At 39.1% G+C, this 19582-nt stretch overlaps 2 protein-coding genes across 2 annotated transcripts; both read right to left on the bottom strand.

The window, feature by feature from the left end:
- Positions 1-3808: 3808 nt before the first annotated feature.
- LOC149895190 (uncharacterized) lies at positions 3809-4384 on the bottom strand. The gene has a single exon (XM_090119180.1). The coding sequence runs from the start codon at positions 4382-4384 to the stop codon at positions 3809-3811; it is 576 nt and encodes a 191-aa protein (XP_089975306.1).
- Positions 4385-9893: 5509 nt separating this feature from the next.
- LOC149895189 (uncharacterized) lies at positions 9894-10469 on the bottom strand. Its single transcript, XM_090119179.1, has one exon. It carries the CDS (start codon positions 10467-10469, stop codon positions 9894-9896), a length of 576 nt encoding a protein of 191 aa, XP_089975305.1.
- Between the last annotated feature and the right edge of the window lie 9113 nt (positions 10470-19582).

Below are 19582 nucleotides of genomic sequence, written 5' to 3'. Positions count from 1 at the left end.
CGCGGGTGACGCTGGCGGAGGTTGGGTCTTGGAGAGACCATTGGAATATGGGAGTCCGTGGGACTCGGCATTCGGAGGAATGCGTGTGGAACAAACATGAGGTTTGTTGTGGGGCTTAGTGAAAAGCCAGAGTTTGCATTCGGAGGAATGCGTGTGTGTTGTTGGGCTTAGTGAAAAGCCAGAGTTGGCATTCGGTGGAATGCGTGTGTGATGATGGGCTTAGTGAAAAGCCACAGGCCTCGGATAAGATTCATGCTCTAGTTTTTTTGTGATACTTTAATAATGATCTTCTGATGACAATAGCAGTGAAAGTGGTGTTTGGTCGCTTATGCGTTACTTTCTTTTAGTAGTAATTTAATTGAAATGATCAGAATTCAATGTTTCATTATTTTAATCAAAATGGTTAATTTCAAAGGGTTGAAGTTGGAAATTATTTTAGGATATTCAAATTAAGAAAAAAAACCTGTTTTCATATGAACTTAAATTTTGTATTATGAGATTCTTTGCTATAGGACGTTTCTTGTACAAATTTCATGATTCTGTGTTCACAAGAAATATCCTGAAGGTATTGATTCCTCGTGTCCCCTGCGAATGTCGAAAACTGCTATCTTTTGATCGACTGTTATAACTTTTCAAAGCTTAACGGGACGATGGTATGCGATATGAATTTCAAAGGTCTTGATAGATAGACTGATAGACTTACGGACAACTAAGTGATCTTAAGGATTTAGTTTTTTTTCAGTTTTGTGGTTTAAAAGCCTAAAAATTAAATATCAGAGTTTAATTGTAAAAATTTGTCAGGATTGGCCGAAGAGCATGTACTGTGCGAGATGTTTTCTGTGTTACAGCACCCACAAACACGAGGACGTGTTCAGCGCAGGATGGCCGTGTCGGAGACGGTCAATAGCGCGGATGTAAAACGACTCTAAGCACGAGTTCCGGGAGGTGGCAGCACAGTGAAGTTGGCGGCTTACTTCATGCTTGTACCGGGTCGAGCCCGTGAAGGCTCGCCCTCGGGACGGCACTTCACATTCGAACATCGAAGAGTTCGGATCTTCCACTACTAGGAACTGTTAACCTTTTCTTTGCTAGTGTTTAATTTAAATGTGTAACGTAACGGTTATTAACCCGTGACGCGTCCGGCGCACAGCCGGCACCGATCCCGATAGTGTCAAGGGAGTTCACGAAATCTAGCTTTTTTATGACTACCGAGTTTGAAAATTTTATTTACCCTATTGTTCTATAATTATATGCCATGTATGATATATTTTTGGAAAGAGGAAGAAACTAGTTATAGCATAAAAATGTAATCATGACGATATATTTTTTCTATAAAATTATAAAAAATTGATTTTCTTTTGTTTTAATTTTAATTGCTTACATACTAACACTTACATGATAATGCTGAGTCATCAAATGATCATATTCACGTTTTCATATCACTACACGATTGCCAAATACATTCACTTATATTTTCACACATTTAACACAACGTATTTCACTATGAATAATAACAAATCTCCATTATTCACAAACAAGAAAAAAAGCGCCATTTTGCGTCTTCCGCACTGAAAAGTTGAGACACTTTTTCACTGAGTATTCTTCAAATATCCCTAAAACCAATATCATAAACGTATTCTACGTAAAATTTCCAGTAATATACGTCTCAATTATCACTCATCTAATTATTCCTCTCGGCATAATTCACAATCCAAATATTCGTTGAACAAGACAAATGTCACAAACTATGGCCGATGACGCAACTCAATCAATGATTCACTTTTTTTTTTATTTTGTGGTTTTGGTCTCTATTGCCTGTCTCGGAGTCGTGTCGATTCGAATTATAAATGTTTAAGGCATAGAGAAATATTTTTTATACTGGAAACATTCACTTGTAAGAACTACAGGTGACCTTCAAAGTCATTGGCCGCGTTATGAACAGTCGTTGTTACGCAGGACGCTACAGTACCATTTTGAGTTACGATTAACCGTCTGTACATAGGACGCGTCACGGGTTAAAAGTGATTGTATTTAAAGTGATTGTATTAAAATGACTGTATTGTAAAACTGACATGATTAAAAAGAGCAACTATAGAGTTTCTTGCCGGTTCTTCTCTGTAGATACTGCTTTCCGAATCGGTGGTAAATAAAGAAATGATTGAGTTTGAGGTGTTTCTTTGCTCGATTACCCAACGCAACGCCCACAGCTTGAAAATAGATTCACAATCTACATCTTGCTCCGACAGAAAAGACTTTAGATCGTATTCGGGCATTATATTGGTTTCCTAAAATGAGAACCTTTGTCACCAAATATGTTTCAGCATGTTTAGAATGTGCTCACCATAAGATGCCAGGTGGTGCTCGACAAGGTCATCTACATTCCATAGAAAAAGTAGAAATCCCACTTCTGAAGCTGTTGGGTTGTGGAATGAAACGCCTTCTTCACAATTGATATTTTAATATTCCTCCTTGTTACATTCACTTTTTACTATAATATTCGCAATCTTTCACAATCTTAAATAATAGATTTAAATAACCCTAAAACAAGCATGAGGCACGGCTAAGGCACTGACTTGTTGACCGCACTGGTCGGCTGTTCAGGATCAATTGCTAGCTGATCGTTTCTTCAAAAAATGTGAGCGATCGACTGACAACTAACCGACTGGAGGGGAGGTTAAGTTGTCAGGCGGTAGATTATAAATAACAGAAAACCTTGTCTATGGAAAATAATGTACTATGTATGATTTTAAGATTTGTAACAGCTCGGCCATCCGATCTTCAACGAGTGCCTTCGTTGGCTTAAATTAAATTTAAACAAAAATAAAATGTTAAAATATGGAAAACAAAATGCAACCATACTTACATGAAATTGAAACAAATACTTATAATAATATGTATTTACAACTAGTTCCCGAAGTTTGAATTGGTATGATTAGCTTTTACAAATAATCAAAATTACACAAGGAAACAAGCCTAGAATAAGATTTACAAATTTCGAAAAAAAAAAGAAAATAAATAAATATATATATCTCTATTGGAACTACTTCGACAATCGCTACAAACATTTGTATAACAAAAACTCACTTCTCTATCCGTTTGATTAGGACTAATTCAAATTCAAATAATTTATTGCTCACCAATACATTTTTACATATTAGTGACCTTATGCAGGTATTGCAATACAATCATAATGTTATATTTAAATTACATAATACTATCTCATACATTTAAATTTGACAATAATTAGATCACAAAAATAACAATGTACAATAATAATTGTTGCTTTCTTATGGGCGGCACACCATTGTACCCAGCATGCCCTCAACAGTAATCAAAATCACTCAGAACTCACTGCTTGCACATAGACTGCATATTGTTACTCTTTGGGTGGCACATCATTGTACCCAGCATGCCCTCAACAGTAATAAAAATCACTCAGTACTCATTGCTTGCACATAGACTGCATATTGTTACTCTTTGGGCGGCACATCATGCCCGGCATGCCCACAGTATGTAAGCTATTCGTTTTGGGCGGCACATCATTGTGCCCGGCATACCCATAATAATCATACAAAATCACTCGGTACTCACTGTTCACACATATACTGCATTTTGGTTCTCGTTGGGCGGCATATTGTGCCCGGCATGCCCACAATATGCAAGCTATTTCAAATTCCATGTGTTTGTTATAAACGTCGATCATTCTTCGTTCATACCAAACACGTAGACTTGACTCGTCATTTATAGAAGGATGTGTATTACAACATACATAAAGAACTTTAAACTACCTAATGTGTATGTATAAAATTTAATTATTTTGATTCTCAATGGCATCAGAACAACTATCATCACCGTCATTATCGCTATCAGACATCGATTTAAAATTTAACCAAGGGTGCATTTTGTCGGCTGCCACGACAGCTTCGTACCGCCTACCTTTTCGAGATAAAGGGGTATCCTCTACCACATAACGGTCGTTTGGTAAAACTTTAATTACGCGGTACGGTCCCTGTAGTTTGGGTTCCAACTTTTTAGACTGCCCGCTGCCAGATGCAACTGCTCTCAAAATTCGCACTAGATCACCTACTTTATATACTTTTGCCGCTTTTCTTTTTCTATTATACCGTTCTTCACTGACCTTCGCTTGCTGTTTCATCAGGCAGCGTGCATCTAATCTAATATCGTCAATCTTACCGTCTGCTATTCCATGTCCTACATCCGAAATTACTTCACTTAATATACCTTGCGAAGGATTTGTAACTCTACGCCCAAATAATAATTCACTAGGAGTTTTTTTTGTGACGTCGTGTATTGTCGTATTAATGCCTAACTGTATATCCGATAGATTATCATCCCATGTTCTAGGATCTTTGCCATGGTTCATGGTTCCCAATGATGCCAATATAGTTCGGTTTGACCTTTCTACTTGACCATTTGCTCGCGGCGTGGCTACTGCATTCATAACATGCTTTATGCCTAAGGCCTGTATAAACTTCCTAAACCTCTTGCTGGTAAAACAGCTACCTCTATCAGAAATGAGGCGTGTTGGAGTACCAAAATACCCAATAAGATTTTTTTTAATTACTTTTATAGTTTCCGACGTTTTGGTACTTTTGACGGCAGCCAAAGAAACAAATTTAGTAAAGGCATCGATGATTACTAAGATATATGAGTTCCCCTTCTTACTCTTAATGAAAGGCCAAACATGGTCCACGTGGACCGTGTGAAAGGGGATTTCTACTTTTTCTATGGAATGTAGGTGACCTTGTCGAGCACCACCTGGCATCTTATGGTGAGCACATTCTAAACATGCTGAAACATATTTGGTGACAAAGGTTCTCATTTTAGGAAACCAATATAATGCCCGAATACGATCTAAAGTCTTTTCTAACCCAAAATGGCCTACGTCATCGTGATTGGCTTTAACAATTTGCCAGCGTGCGCCTCTAGGCACTACCCATTTGATATTATCATCAGCTATGATCCTGTATACACGTCCATTTTTTAATTTGTAATTTTGAAATGTACTTACTATGTTGGGGGATTCTGGATCACTTAATATTTCTTTAATACGCCTTATATCGTCATCTGAAGATTGAACAGTAGTAATCCAATCTTCAGCAGTAACACTAAGTATATCAATAACGTGCAAATCGTCTACTTTTGAGTCTGATGGAGCTCGACTCAGGGCATCCACATGTGACATCTTATCTCCTGGTCGATACTCAATTTCACAGTCATATTCTTGTAACTGCACCCACCATCTTGCAATTTTCGGGATCACATCTCGTTTTGTAAGTGTGGTGCGTAATGAATTACAATCTGTTAGTATTTTGAAGCGTAGGCCTAACAAGTAGACCCTAAACTTGTTTAATGACGCTATCACAGCTAGAGTTTCTAACTCAAACGAGTGAAGTTTCTGCTCTTCTACCGTGGTTTGACGACTGTAGTATGCTACAACTCTCCATAAACCTTTCTCGTCTTTCTGAAGAAGAATACCCGCGATGCCGAATCTACACGCATCCGTGTGTAACTGAGTTTCTAAATTTTTGTCGTATAGTGCGAGAATTGGTCTGCTGGTCAATCGTTTTTTTAATCTCTGTAAATGCAGTTGCTTCTTCTTCCCCCCATTTCCAAGGCGCATTTTTCTTTAGAAGACCCGTCAATGGTTTTACTATCAGAGCAAAATCCTTGACAAATCTTCTAAAGAAGCTGGCAAGACCTAAAAATCGTCTAACGTCATGCTGATTTAAGGGAGTAGGAAATTTTGAGACTGCTCCAGTTTTCGCAGAGCCTGGTTGGATACCATTACCACTTATTTCAAACCCTAAAAAGTCTAATTTATCAAACATAAATTTACATTTCTGCATTTTCAGTGTTAAGCCTCCTTCTTTTAATAAGTTCAAAACTTCTTCTAGTCTTTGCAGCGCTTCATCAAAGCAACGCGCGGGTATCAAAACATCATCCATATACACAATTACATAACTTAACCGTGCTTTATTAAGAATCTTATGCATGGCTCTTTGGAAAACCGAAGGAGCGTTTGCTAAGCCAAATGGCATTCTGGTGTATTCATATTGTCCATCTGGCGTAACAAACGCGGTCTTCTCTTGAGACTTCTCCGAGATGGGAATCTGATAGTACCCTGAAGCCAAATCCAGCGATATGAACATCTTATGGCCCGCTAATTGATCAAGAAGGTCTTCTACCCTAGGGAGAGGATAATGGTCTCACTTAGTCCTGCTGTTTAAGGCTCTGTAGTCAACACACATTCGCCTCTCACCACTTTTCTTTCTTACCAATACAATGGGGCTCGCGTAAGGTGATGAAGACTCCTTAACTATACCACAATCTAACATTTCTGCTACCATGCGCCTGACATCTTCTCTTTCTGCATACGAGAGTCTATAAGGCCTGTAAACTACCGGTTCTTCATTCTTTAATTGTATATCCATTTCTAATACAGTTGTAAATCCGAGATCCTTAAGACAGGAAGAAAAACAGCTGCTATATCTTGCGAGCAAGTCCTTCACCATTTGTTTTTCTAATTCGCTAAGATTATCCCCTATAACAGGCTCAGATATATCATTCCTGTCAGTGAAATTAACGTTATTTACATATTTACAATCATTACTCATTACCATACTGCGTATCAGCAACTGTTCACGTTCTAGAATTAAACCCTTAGTTCTAGGATTTAAGATAAGAAGACAGCCTAATCCATCTTTTAATTCATATTCTCCCGGAAACAAATAGAATTCAGAACCATTTTGTCCCCGCATACCACCTCTAACATATACAGTACAAGAAAGTTCAGGTTTTGCTAATACTGCGACAGTTTGTATTGCCTCAGGGTTAATATAAGTTTGCTCCCTACATAACAAGTGTATTTTAGCGTTTTGGGTCTTACAAATCTCCAGTTTATCTACGGTTTTAGTAATTTTAATACCCGGCCGTTCTGAAAATGAATGCCCTAGAAGCACTGGATAGTTAATGAGGTTATCATTAATAACTAATATTTCTATATCTTTTTCAGTAATTCCTTGTACCTCAATATTAACTAACGACTTACCGATAGGCTGGTACGGTATATTGCCTAGGCCTTTTAGTAAGGGTAAATCATTTGTGGTCCAATCGAACCCTAGATTTAGGGCGTCCGTCAACCGAATTAGAGTACATTCGCTCCCTAAATCTAAATGACATTGGACATTTACCCCGTTAATACGTATAGGAAAAGTGTAAATACTCGCCGATTGTTGACTAGAGATTTTCAACACGGTTTTTTCCTTATCTAGCTTTTGAGCGGGTTCCATTTTAGAACACGCATTAGACAAATGACCTAATAAATTACAACGACTACACTTTAATAACGGTTTATTGCATTTATAGCTGGGGTGACCTACTTCGTTACAATTGAAACAAGTTATCCGACCCGGTTCGAATCTATTCGGCTTATTCAAGACCCTATTTGAATTATTTGGTACCGGCCGTTTATCCCTATCTCGAATTGATCTTTCGGTATCCCTAGAAACGCCTGGTTTAACAGTTTTAAAAAATTTGAGTAACTGTTCAGGTTCAGAAAATTGTGCCGCTTGAGCTCCTAGTCTAATACCCCTATCTTCAATTCCATAAATTAGACAATCAACTGCATTTTTGCCATATATGTTGCAACGGTTTAGTAAGTTAATTTTAGTGTAATAATATAATTCGGGAGATTCACTAAACCGTAGTTTTTTATTCAACATTTCAGTTAATAATTCACCATAATTCTGGGTAGATGGAAAAGTTTCAATTAATTTAACTTTCCATTCCTCCCAAGAATACAGCAAAGTGGGGAGACTTTGGTACCACGTTTTAGCTATTCCCGAGAGTTTAGGCAGAGCGTAGTGCACGACTTGTTTTTCTGACCATTCGTAAATTAATTTACATTCCTCAACCTTCGATAACCACGCATTAACAGTCTGTTCTTTTGCCATTGGATCAAAATCAGGTATTACATTGTGAATAGACGAAAATTTATCACTAGAACTAGATTTCATCGATTTAATCACATCAACAAATGAATCTATTAAAGTACTAGTTACATCGCTTTTATCACCTTTTTGGGGTCTTGTAATAGAACAGTCCTTACTACGTTTCCTACTTCTACGGTCCCGATCAATATTCATAATTCTGCTATCGTGGCGATTTCGTAGCTGACTGCGGCTACGACTTCGATGTTCACCTGATCGTTGGCTGCGACGTTCAATACTACGCCTAGAACGTCGCTCACCGGGACTCCTTTGGTGGTGCTCAGTGTTAGGGCGGCTCCGGTGACTGGCACTTCGGTTCGGGCTTGGGCGCTGACTGCGGCGGTCTGAGCGCTTTTCACTGCGGCGCTCTCTACTACGCCGGCTTCGCTGTTCATTGCCCTCACGACTGCCGTCTCGGCTGCGTGAAGGAGTCCTTGACCAATCACGGCCCATCACCAATCTTGTTATCGTTATCCCACTTCTGAAGCTGTTGGGTTGTGGAATGAAACGCCTTCTTCACAACTGATATTTTAATATTCCTCCTTGTTACATTCACTTTTTACTATAATATTCGCAATCTTTCACAATCTTAAATAATAGATTTAAATAACCCTAAAACAAGCATGAGGCACGGCTAAGGCACTGACTTGTTGACCGCACTGGTCGGCTGTTCAGGATCAATTGCTAGCTGATCGTTTCTTCAAAAAATGTGAGCGATCGACTGACAACTAACCGACTGGAGGGGAGGTTAAGTTGTCAGGCGGTAGATTATAAATAACAGAAAACCTTGTCTATGGAAAATAATGTACTATGTATGATTTTAAGATTTGTAACAGCTCGGCCATCCGATCTTCAACGAGTGCCTTCGTTGGCTTAAATTAAATTTAAACAAAAATAAAATGTTAAAATATGGAAAACAAAATGCAACCATACTTACATGAAATTGAAACAAATACTTATAATAATATGTATTTACAACTAGTTCCCGAAGTTTGAATTGGTATGATTAGCTTTTACAAATAATCAAAATTACACAAGGAAACAAGCCTAGAATAAGATTTACAAATTTCGAAAAAAAAAGAAAATAAATAAATATATATATCTCTATTGGAACTACTTCGACAATCGCTACAAACATTTGTATAACAAAAACTCACTTCTCTATCCGTTTGATTAGGACTAATTCAAATTCAAATAATTTATTGCTCACCAATACATTTTTACATATTAGTGACCTTATGCAGGTATTGCAATACAATCATAATGTTATATTTATATTACATAATACTATCTCATACATTTAAATTTGACAATAATTAGATCACAAAAATAACAATGTACAATAATAATTGTTGCTTTCTTATGGGCGGCACACCATTGTACCCAGCATGCCCTCAACAGTAATCAAAATCACTCAGAACTCACTGCTTGCACATAGACTGCATATTGTTACTCTTTGGGCGGCACATCATTGTACCCAGCATGCCCTCAACAGTAATAAAAATCACTCAGTACTCATTGCTTGCACATAGACTGCATATTGTTACTCTTTGGGCGGCACATCATGCCCGGCATGCCCACAGTATGTAAGCTATTCGTTTTGGGCGGCACATCATTGTGCCCGGCATACCCATAATAATCATACAAAATCACTCGGTACTCACTGTTCACACATATACTGCATTTTGGTTCTCGTTGGGCGGCATATTGTGCCCGGCACGCCCACAATATGCAAGCTATTTCAAATTCCATGTGTTTGTTATAAACGTCGATCATTCTTCGTTCATACCAAACACGTAGACTTGACTCGTCATTTATAGAAGGATGTGTATTACAACATACATAAAGAACTTTAAACTACCTAATGTGTATGTATAAAATTTAATTATTTTGATTCTCAATGGCATCAGAACAACTATCATCACCGTCATTATCGCTATCAGACATCGATTTAAAATTTAACCAAGGGTGCATTTTGTCGGCTGCCACGACAGCTTCGTACCGCCTACCTTTTCGAGATAAAGGGGTATCCTCTACCACATAACGGTCGTTTGGTAAAACTTTAATTACGCGGTACGGTCCCTGTAGTTTGGGTTCCAACTTTTTAGACTGCCCGCTGCCAGATGCAACTGCTCTCAAAATTCGCACTAGATCACCTACTTTATATACTTTTGCCGCTTTTCTTTTTCTATTATACCGTTCTTCACTGACCTTCGCTTGCTGTTTCATCAGGCAGCGTGCATCTAATCTAATATCGTCAATCTTACCGTCTACTATTCCATGTCCTACATCCGAAATTACTTCACTTAATATACCTTGCGAAGGATTTGTAACTCTACGCCCAAATAATAATTCACTAGGAGTTTTTTTTGTGACGTCGTGTATTGTCGTATTAATGCCTAACTGTATATCCGATAGATTATCATCCCATGTTCTAGGATCTTTGCCATGGTTCATGGTTCCCAATGATGCCAATATAGTTCGGTTTGACCTTTCTACTTGACCATTTGCTCGCGGCGTGGCTACTGCATTCATAACATGCTTTATGCCTAAGGCCTGTATAAACTTCCTAAACCTCTTGCTGGTAAAACAGCTACCTCTATCAGAAATGAGGCGTGTTGGAGTACCAAAATACCCAATAAGATTTTTTTTAATTACTTTTATAGTTTCCGACGTTTTGGTACTTTTGACGGCAGCCAAAGAAACAAATTTAGTAAAGGCATCGATGATTACTAAGATATATGAGTTCCCCTTCTTACTCTTAATGAAAGGCCAAACATGGTCCACGTGGACCGTGTGAAAGGGGATTTCTACTTTTTCTATGGAATGTAGGTGACCTTGTCGAGCACCACCTGGCATCTTATGGTGAGCACATTCTAAACATGCTGAAACATATTTGGTGACAAAGGTTCTCATTTTAGGAAACCAATATAATGCCCGAATACGATCTAAAGTCTTTTCTAACCCAAAATGGCCTACGTCATCGTGATTGGCTTTAACAATTTGCCAGCGTGCGCCTCTAGGCACTACCCATTTGATATTATCATCAGCTATGATCCTGTATACACGTCCATTTTTTAATTTGTAATTTTGAAATGTACTTACTATGTTGGGGGATTCTGGATCACTTAATATTTCTTTAATACGCCTTATATCGTCATCTGAAGATTGAACAGTAGTAATCCAATCTTCAGCAGTAACACTAAGTATATCAATAACGTGCAAATCGTCTACTTTTGAGTCTGATGGAGCTCGACTCAGGGCATCCACATGTGACATCTTATCTCCTGGTCGATACTCAATTTCACAGTCATATTCTTGTAACTGCACCCACCATCTTGCAATTTTCGGGATCACATCTCGTTTTGTAAGTGTGGTGCGTAATGAATTACAATCTGTTAGTATTTTGAAGCGTAGGCCTAACAAGTAGACCCTAAACTTGTTTAATGACGCTATCACAGCTAGAGTTTCTAACTCAAACGAGTGAAGTTTCTGCTCTTCTACCGTGGTTTGACGACTGTAGTATGCTACAACTCTCCATAAACCTTTCTCGTCTTTCTGAAGAAGAATACCCGCGATGCCGAATCTACACGCATCCGTGTGTAACTGAGTTTCTAAATTTTTGTCGTATAGTGCGAGAATTGGTCTGCTGGTCAATCGTTTTTTTAATCTCTGTAAATGCAGTTGCTTCTTCTTCCCCCCATTTCCAAGGCGCATTTTTCTTTAGAAGACCCGTCAATGGTTTTACTATCAGAGCAAAATCCTTGACAAATCTTCTAAAGAAGCTGGCAAGACCTAAAAATCGTCTAACGTCATGCTGATTTAAGGGAGTAGGAAATTTTGAGACTGCTCCAGTTTTCGCAGAGCCTGGTTGGATACCATTACCACTTATTTCAAACCCTAAAAAGTCTAATTTATCAAACATAAATTTACATTTCTGCATTTTCAGTGTTAAGCCTCCTTCTTTTAATAAGTTCAAAACTTCTTCTAGTCTTTGCAGCGCTTCATCAAAGCAACGCGCGGGTATCAAAACATCATCCATATACACAATTACATAACTTAACCGTGCTTTATTAAGAATCTTATGCATGGCTCTTTGGAAAACCGAAGGAGCGTTTGCTAAGCCAAATGGCATTCTGGTGTATTCATATTGTCCATCTGGCGTAACAAACGCGGTCTTCTCTTGAGACTTCTCCGAGATGGGAATCTGATAGTACCCTGAAGCCAAATCCAGCGATATGAACATCTTATGGCCCGCTAATTGATCAAGAAGGTCTTCTACCCTAGGGAGAGGATAATGGTCTCACTTAGTCCTGCTGTTTAAGGCTCTGTAGTCAACACACATTCGCCTCTCACCACTTTTCTTTCTTACCAATACAATGGGGCTCGCGTAAGGTGATGAAGACTCCTTAACTATACCACAATCTAACATTTCTGCTACCATGCGCCTGACATCTTCTCTTTCTGCATACGAGAGTCTATAAGGCCTGTAAACTACCGGTTCTTCATTCTTTAATTGTATATCCATTTCTAATACAGTTGTAAATCCGAGATCCTTAAGACAGGAAGAAAAACAGCTGCTATATCTTGCGAGCAAGTCCTTCACCATTTGTTTTTCTAATTCGCTAAGATTATCCCCTATAACAGGCTCAGATATATCATTCCTGTCAGTGAAATTAACGTTATTTACATATTTACAATCATTACTCATTACCATACTGCGTATCAGCAACTGTTCACGTTCTAGAATTAAACCCTTAGTTCTAGGATTTAAGATAAGAAGACAGCCTAATCCATCTTTTAATTCATATTCTCCCGGAAACAAATAGAATTCAGAACCATTTTGTCCCCGCATACCACCTCTAACATATACAGTACAAGAAAGTTCAGGTTTTGCTAATACTGCGACAGTTTGTATTGCCTCAGGGTTAATATAAGTTTGCTCCCTACATAACAAGTGTATTTTAGCGTTTTGGGTCTTACAAATCTCCAGTTTATCTACGGTTTTAGTAATTTTAATACCCGGCCGTTCTGAAAATGAATGCCCTAGAAGCACTGGATAGTTAATGAGGTTATCATTAATAACTAATATTTCTATATCTTTTTCAGTAATTCCTTGTACCTCAATATTAACTAACGACTTACCGATAGGCTGGTACGGTATATTGCCTAGGCCTTTTAGTAAGGGTAAATCATTTGTGGTCCATGTAATTGAAATGAATCTTAGTTCGTTTGGTCAGAGAGTGCCAGTAGTCATTTCGTAGCCGTAGTCCGTTGAAATCGGTGTCTGCTATTAGGAGCTATGGCTGCTTATAGTGAACCGTGGATACGCGGTATTACCGTAGTCCGTTTGAAACCGGCGTCTGCTATTAGGAGTACAGATAGCTGCTTATAGTAAACCGTGGATACGCGGTGCGCGGGTGACGCTGGCGGAGGTTGGGTCTTGTAGAGACCATTGGAATATGGGAGTCCGTGGGACTCGGCATTCGGAGGAATGCGTGTGGAACAAACATGAGGTTTGTTGTGGGGCTTAGTGAAAAGCCAGAGTTTGCATTCGGAGGAATGCGTGTGTGTTGTTGGGCTTAGTGAAAAGCCAGAGTTTGCATTCGGAGGAATGCGTGTGTGTTGTTGGGCTTAGTGAAAAGCCAGAGTTGGCATTCGGTGGAATGCGTGTGTGATGTTGGGCTTAGTGAAAAGCCAGAGTTGGCATTCGGTGGAATGCGTGCGTGATGATGGGCTTAGTGAAAAGCCACAGGACTCGGATAAGATTCATGCCCTAGTTTTTTTGTGATACTTTAATAATGATCTGCTGATGACAATAGCAGTGAAAGTGGTATTTGGTTGCTTAAGCGTTATTTTCTTTTAGTAGTTAGTAGTTCATAAATTTAATCGAAATGATCAGGATTCAATGTTTCATTACTTTAATCAAAATGGTTAATTTCAAAGGGTTGAAGTTGGAAATTATTTTAAGGTATTCAAATTAAGAAAAAAACCTGTTTTCATATGAACTTAAATTTTGTATTATGAGATTCTTTGCTATAGGACGTTTCTTGTACAAATTTCATGATTCTGTGTTCACAAGAAATATCCTGAAGGTATTGATTCCTCGTGTCCCCTGCGAATGTCGAAAACTACTATCTTTTGATCGACTGTTATAACTTTTCAAAGCTTAACGGGACGATGGTATGCGATATGAATTTCAAAGGTCTTGATAGATAGACTGATAGACGTACGGACAACTAAGTGATCTTAAGGATTTAGTTTTTTTCAGTTTTGTGGTTTAAAAGCCTAAAAATTAAATATCCGAGTTTAATTGTAAAAATTTGTCAGGATTGGCCGAAGAGCATGTACTGTGCGAGATGTTTTCTGTGTTACAGCACCCACAAACACGAGGACGTGTTCAGCGCAGGATGGCCGTGTCGGAGACGGTCAATAGCGCGGATGTAAAACGACTCTAAGCACGAGTTCCGGGAGGTGGCAGCACAGTGAAGTTGGCGGCTTACTTCATGCTTGTACCGGGTCGAGCCCGTGAAGGCTCGCCCTCGGGACGGCACTTCACATTCGAACATCGAAGAGTTCGGATCTTCCACTACTAGGAACTGTTAACCTTTTCTTTGCTAGTGTTTAATTTAAATGTGTAACGTAACGGTTATTAAAAGTGATTGTATTTAAAGTGATTGTATTAAAATGACTGTATTGTAAAACTGACATGATTAAAAAGAGCAACTATAGAGTTTCTTGCCGGTTCTTCTCTGTAGATACTGCTTTCCGAATCGGTGGTAAATAAAGAAATGATTGAGTTTGAGGTGTTTCTTTGCTCGATTACCCAACGCAACGCCCACAGCTTGAAAATAGATTCACAATCTACATCTTGCTCCGACATCAGAATTGGGATCAAATCGAGCAAATGAGAAAACACGTGACGATAACCTCGATACGATATACGATAACCTGATTAAAAGTCAAAGCGCCGCAACCACGTGGCACTTCGATCCAGTTTCAACGGGAACAGCAAGAAGTCGGAAGCGAGCATCATCGTATCATCGAGAGCAGCGCCGTGTCATGTCGTGCACCGTGCCATCGCGTCGAGCATCCGGCTTCGAGCATCATGCGTCGAGCGTCGAGCATCATGCGTCGAGCGTCATGCGTTGCGCCATGTGGTGCATTACGCATCCATACTGAGCGCCGCGGCACCAAGCTGGGCTCCGCGACACCACGCCAGGTGTTGCACATCCACGCCAGGCACCGCAATACCACGCCGGGCGTCGCGCTACCATCACTACCATCAACACGTCGAGCCTGAGATCACCGGAACCAGAGCGACGTGTCGACGTGTCGTGCAACTATCCTTCAATCTCATACAAAACCGGTCAGTAGATAACATTCCACTTTGAGTGTACAGTAAGATAAAGAAAGTAGGTTTTCAAAATGTAGTAACTTCAAGCAACTTATTCGAAAGAAAAAGAAATTTATTGCCAAAAAAATTAGTTACAAAATTTATTTTAAAATTAATTGAGGAAAATGGTCACAGCCTCGGCAAAATGCTGCACAAAAACAGCGCTAATTTACAGGCTGTACCGCTTTTCTTTAAACCTCAAATGCACTAGTTAAGGCATTACTTTTCGTTTTTAATCGAATAGCAATAAGGCTGTCTTTGTGTAGCAATTAATTGCTATTTGTCAAGGGTTATAGCCTAAAAAACTAACGCAGGTAGTTTAAGAAATTAATGCGGGTAGTCAAGAAACTAACGCGGGTAGTTAAGAAACTAATTTGAAAGTAATTCGCATACTGTTTTTGTTCTGATACACGGACAAGTGAATGTTTATTGTTTACGTTCGATTGAAGGATCTGGATGCAGTGTACCAATTAATGTGCTTTCTTTGTTAGTGTTAGCTCACAAAATAACAAACATTAAAGCAATTCGTTACTTAATTTATCTTGATGGCAGTGCTTACGCCACAAAGTATTTTTTAAAATTACGTGAATTACCTACTAATGTAAACCCGTCCCTGAATAAGTGAAATAGGTACTGTTAATTTATCACTGCGTAAATAAGTTGAGTTAAATGTAATGCAATAAGATTAAACTATACACTGGTCTTGTAGGTTACAACTTTTAACAAAATCTGTAATCATTACATTCGGTACAGCCTGTAAATTAGCGCTGTTTTTGTGCAGCATTTTGCCGAGGCTGTGACCATTTTCCTCAATTAATTTTAAAATAAATTTTGTAACTAATTTTTTTGGCAATAAATTTCTTTTTCTTTCGAATAAGTTGCTTGAAGTTACTACATTTTGAAAACCTACTTTCTTTATCTTACTGTACACTCAAAGTGGAATGTTATCTACTGACCGGTTTTGTATGAGATTGAAGGATAGTTGCACGACACGTCGACACGTCGCTCTGGTTCCGGTGATCTCAGGCTCGACGTGTTGATGGTAGTGATGGTAGCGCGACGCCCGGCGTGGTATTGCGGTGCCTGGCGTGGATGTGCAACACCTGGCGTGGTGTCGCGGAGCCCAGCTTGGTGCCGCGGCGCTCAGTATGGATGCGTAATGCACCACATGGCGCAACGCATGACGCTCGACGCATGATGCTCGACGCTCGACGCATGATGCTCGAAGCCGGATGCTCGACGCGATGGCACGGTGCACGACATGACACGGCGCTGCTCTCGATGATACGATGATGCTCGCTTCCGACTTCTTGCTGTTCCCGTTGAAACTGGATCGAAGTGCCACGTGGTTGCGGCGCTTTGACTTTTAATCAGGTTATCGTATATCGTATCGAGGTTATCGTCACGTGTTTTCTCATTTGCTCGATTTGATCCCAATTCTGATGTCGGAGCAAGATGTAGATTGTGAATCTATTTTCAAGCTGTGGGCGTTGCGTTGGGTAATCAAGCAAAGAAACACCTCAAACTCAATCATTTCTTTATTTACCACCGATTCGGAAAGCAGTATCTACAGAGAAGAACCGGCAAGAAACTCTATAGTTGCTCTTTTTAATCATGTCAGTTTTACAATACAGTCATTTTAATACAATCACTTTAAATACAATCACTTTTAATAACCGTTACGTTACACATTTAAATTAAACACTAGCAAAGAAAAGGTTAACAGTTCCTAGTAGTGGAAGATCCGAACTCTTCGATGTTCGAATGTGAAGTGCCGTCCCGAGGGCGAGCCTTCACGGGCTCGACCCGGTACAAGCATGAAGTAAGCCGCCAACTTCACTGTGCTGCCACCTCCCGGAACTCGTGCTTAGAGTCGTTTTACATCCGCGCTATTGACCGTCTCCGACACGGCCATCCTGCGCTGAACACGTCCTCGTGTTTGTGGGTGCTGTAACACAGAAAACATCTCGCACAGTACATGCTCTTCGGCCAATCCTGATAAATTTTTACAATTAAACTCTGATATTTAATTTTTAGGCTTTTAAACCACAAAACTGAAAAAAACTAAATCCTTAAGATCACTTAGTTGTCCGTAAGTCTATCAGTCTATCTATCAAGACCTTTGAAATTCATATCGCATACCATCGTCCCGTTAAGCTTTGAAAAGTTATAACAGTCGATCAAAAGATAGCAGTTTTCGACATTCGCAGGGGACACGAGGAATCAATACCTTCAGGATATTTCTTGTGAACACAGAATCATGAAATTTGTACAAGAAACGTCCTATAGCAAAGAATCTCATAATACAAAATTTAAGTTCATATGAAAACAGGTTTTTTTTTCTTAATTTGAATATCCTAAAATAATTTCCAACTTCAACCCTTTGAAATTAACCATTTTGATTAAAATAATGAAACATTGAATTCTGATCATTTCAATTAAATTACTACTAAAAGAAAGTAACGCATAAGCGACCAAACACCACTTTCACTGCTATTGTCATCAGAAGATCATTATTAAAGTATCACAAAAAAACTAGAGCATGAATCTTATCCGAGGCCTGTGGCTTTTCACTAAGCCCATCATCACACACGCATTCCACCGAATGCCAACTCTGGCTTTTCACTAAGCCCAACAACACACACGCATTCCTCCGAATGCAAACTCTGGCTTTTCACTAAGCCCCACAACAAACCTCATGTTTGTTCCACACGCATTCCTCCGAATGCCGAGTCCCACGGACTCCCATATTCCAATGGTCTCTCCAAGACCCAACCTCCGCCAGCGTCACCCGCGCACCGCGCATCCACGGTTTACTATGAGCAGCTATCTGTACTCCTAATAGCAGACGCCGGCTTCAACGGACTACGGTAATACCGCGCATCCACGGTTTACTATAAGCAGCCATAACCCCTTATAGCAGACACCGACTTCAACGGACTACGGCTACGAAATGACTACTGGCACACTCTGACCAATCGAACTAAGATTCACCGCTATCACTCAACTCAAATTCAAGTTTCAAACATTAATCACCTTCAAGTGGTACTTGGCCCACAGGCATCCTCAGTATATTAACAAAGTGAAGTTACCCGAACATTGTATAAACAACATCTGTCTTTTCAAAGTGATTATTGGTGTTTAGTATTTCAATAGCTCAACAGTTAAAAAAAAAGAGAAATCTTATCTGAACTGAATATTACTCATCCAACCGAATATTAAAACTCTAGGTATCTTCTATACAGCCATACTGACAATCATGCGTCCCCGTACGCCATTTCTCACACTACATTACTACGGTAATTCATCTCGGGATACCAAAATAACTACCATCCTGCCTCGGCCCACACTGACCTTACAGGGTTACCATACTGCCGCGGTCCTCCTGACCGGTCAGAACACACATCTACTATCCTGGACCTCATGCCAGATAGAACACCACAATCCTTCGATGAACTACATTACCATCACAATATTATTTCACGCAACACACATTTACTTCACAACGTACGAGACAACACAACTATCAGTATGCTACAACTCTACTCAACTAGAACTCTACTGAACTATACCTCCCAAATCTATCATTGTGCTAGCCTGTGCAGCTTGCTCAAATGTTAACAGCAGTTTTATTTTGTTGTTATGATCATTAACAAACAAATGTGACAACAGCACAAAAATAACATCTTAAAAAGTTTAAAACGAATAATTCGTAACTGAACCGCAGAAAACACTCAAAAAGTGGTGAAAGCTTATTCTCAACTGAATATTTACCAACTTGAATTTAAAGTAATCATGTGATAACATAATATCTGCCTACAAAAAAAAATCGCGAGAAACCCTTCAAAACTTTTTTTTATCGGCAAATTTGCATATGGCTAAATTCCTTAACGTTATGTTTACTTTTGAAAACTCAACTTAAAACAATTAATAAGTGTATACTATAAGCAGCTATAAGCAGCATCTGTGAATCTAATATCGAACGGCAAAAGGGCTGAGCTAAATTTTAGTTTCAACGTAATAAGAATGAACTACTCAACAACTACTGTACAACTACCTAATTGATGTATTCAGTTGATGTCAAACTGCAGCTAGTCACAAAAACTATTAATTATCAAGAAATTACATTAAATGCACACAATGTAAATCGATTAGGTACTATCGAATACTCCAC

Source organism: Colias eurytheme, chromosome 32 (genome assembly GCF_061535395.1).
Source record: "Colias eurytheme isolate Ceu_HAF_F1 chromosome 32, ilColEury1 Martin Lab GWU primary, whole genome shotgun sequence".
Lineage (NCBI taxonomy): Eukaryota > Metazoa > Arthropoda > Insecta > Lepidoptera > Pieridae > Colias > Colias eurytheme.
The sequence above is the reverse complement of the archived record's forward strand: the minus strand, read 5'-3'. Positions and strand labels throughout refer to the sequence as shown.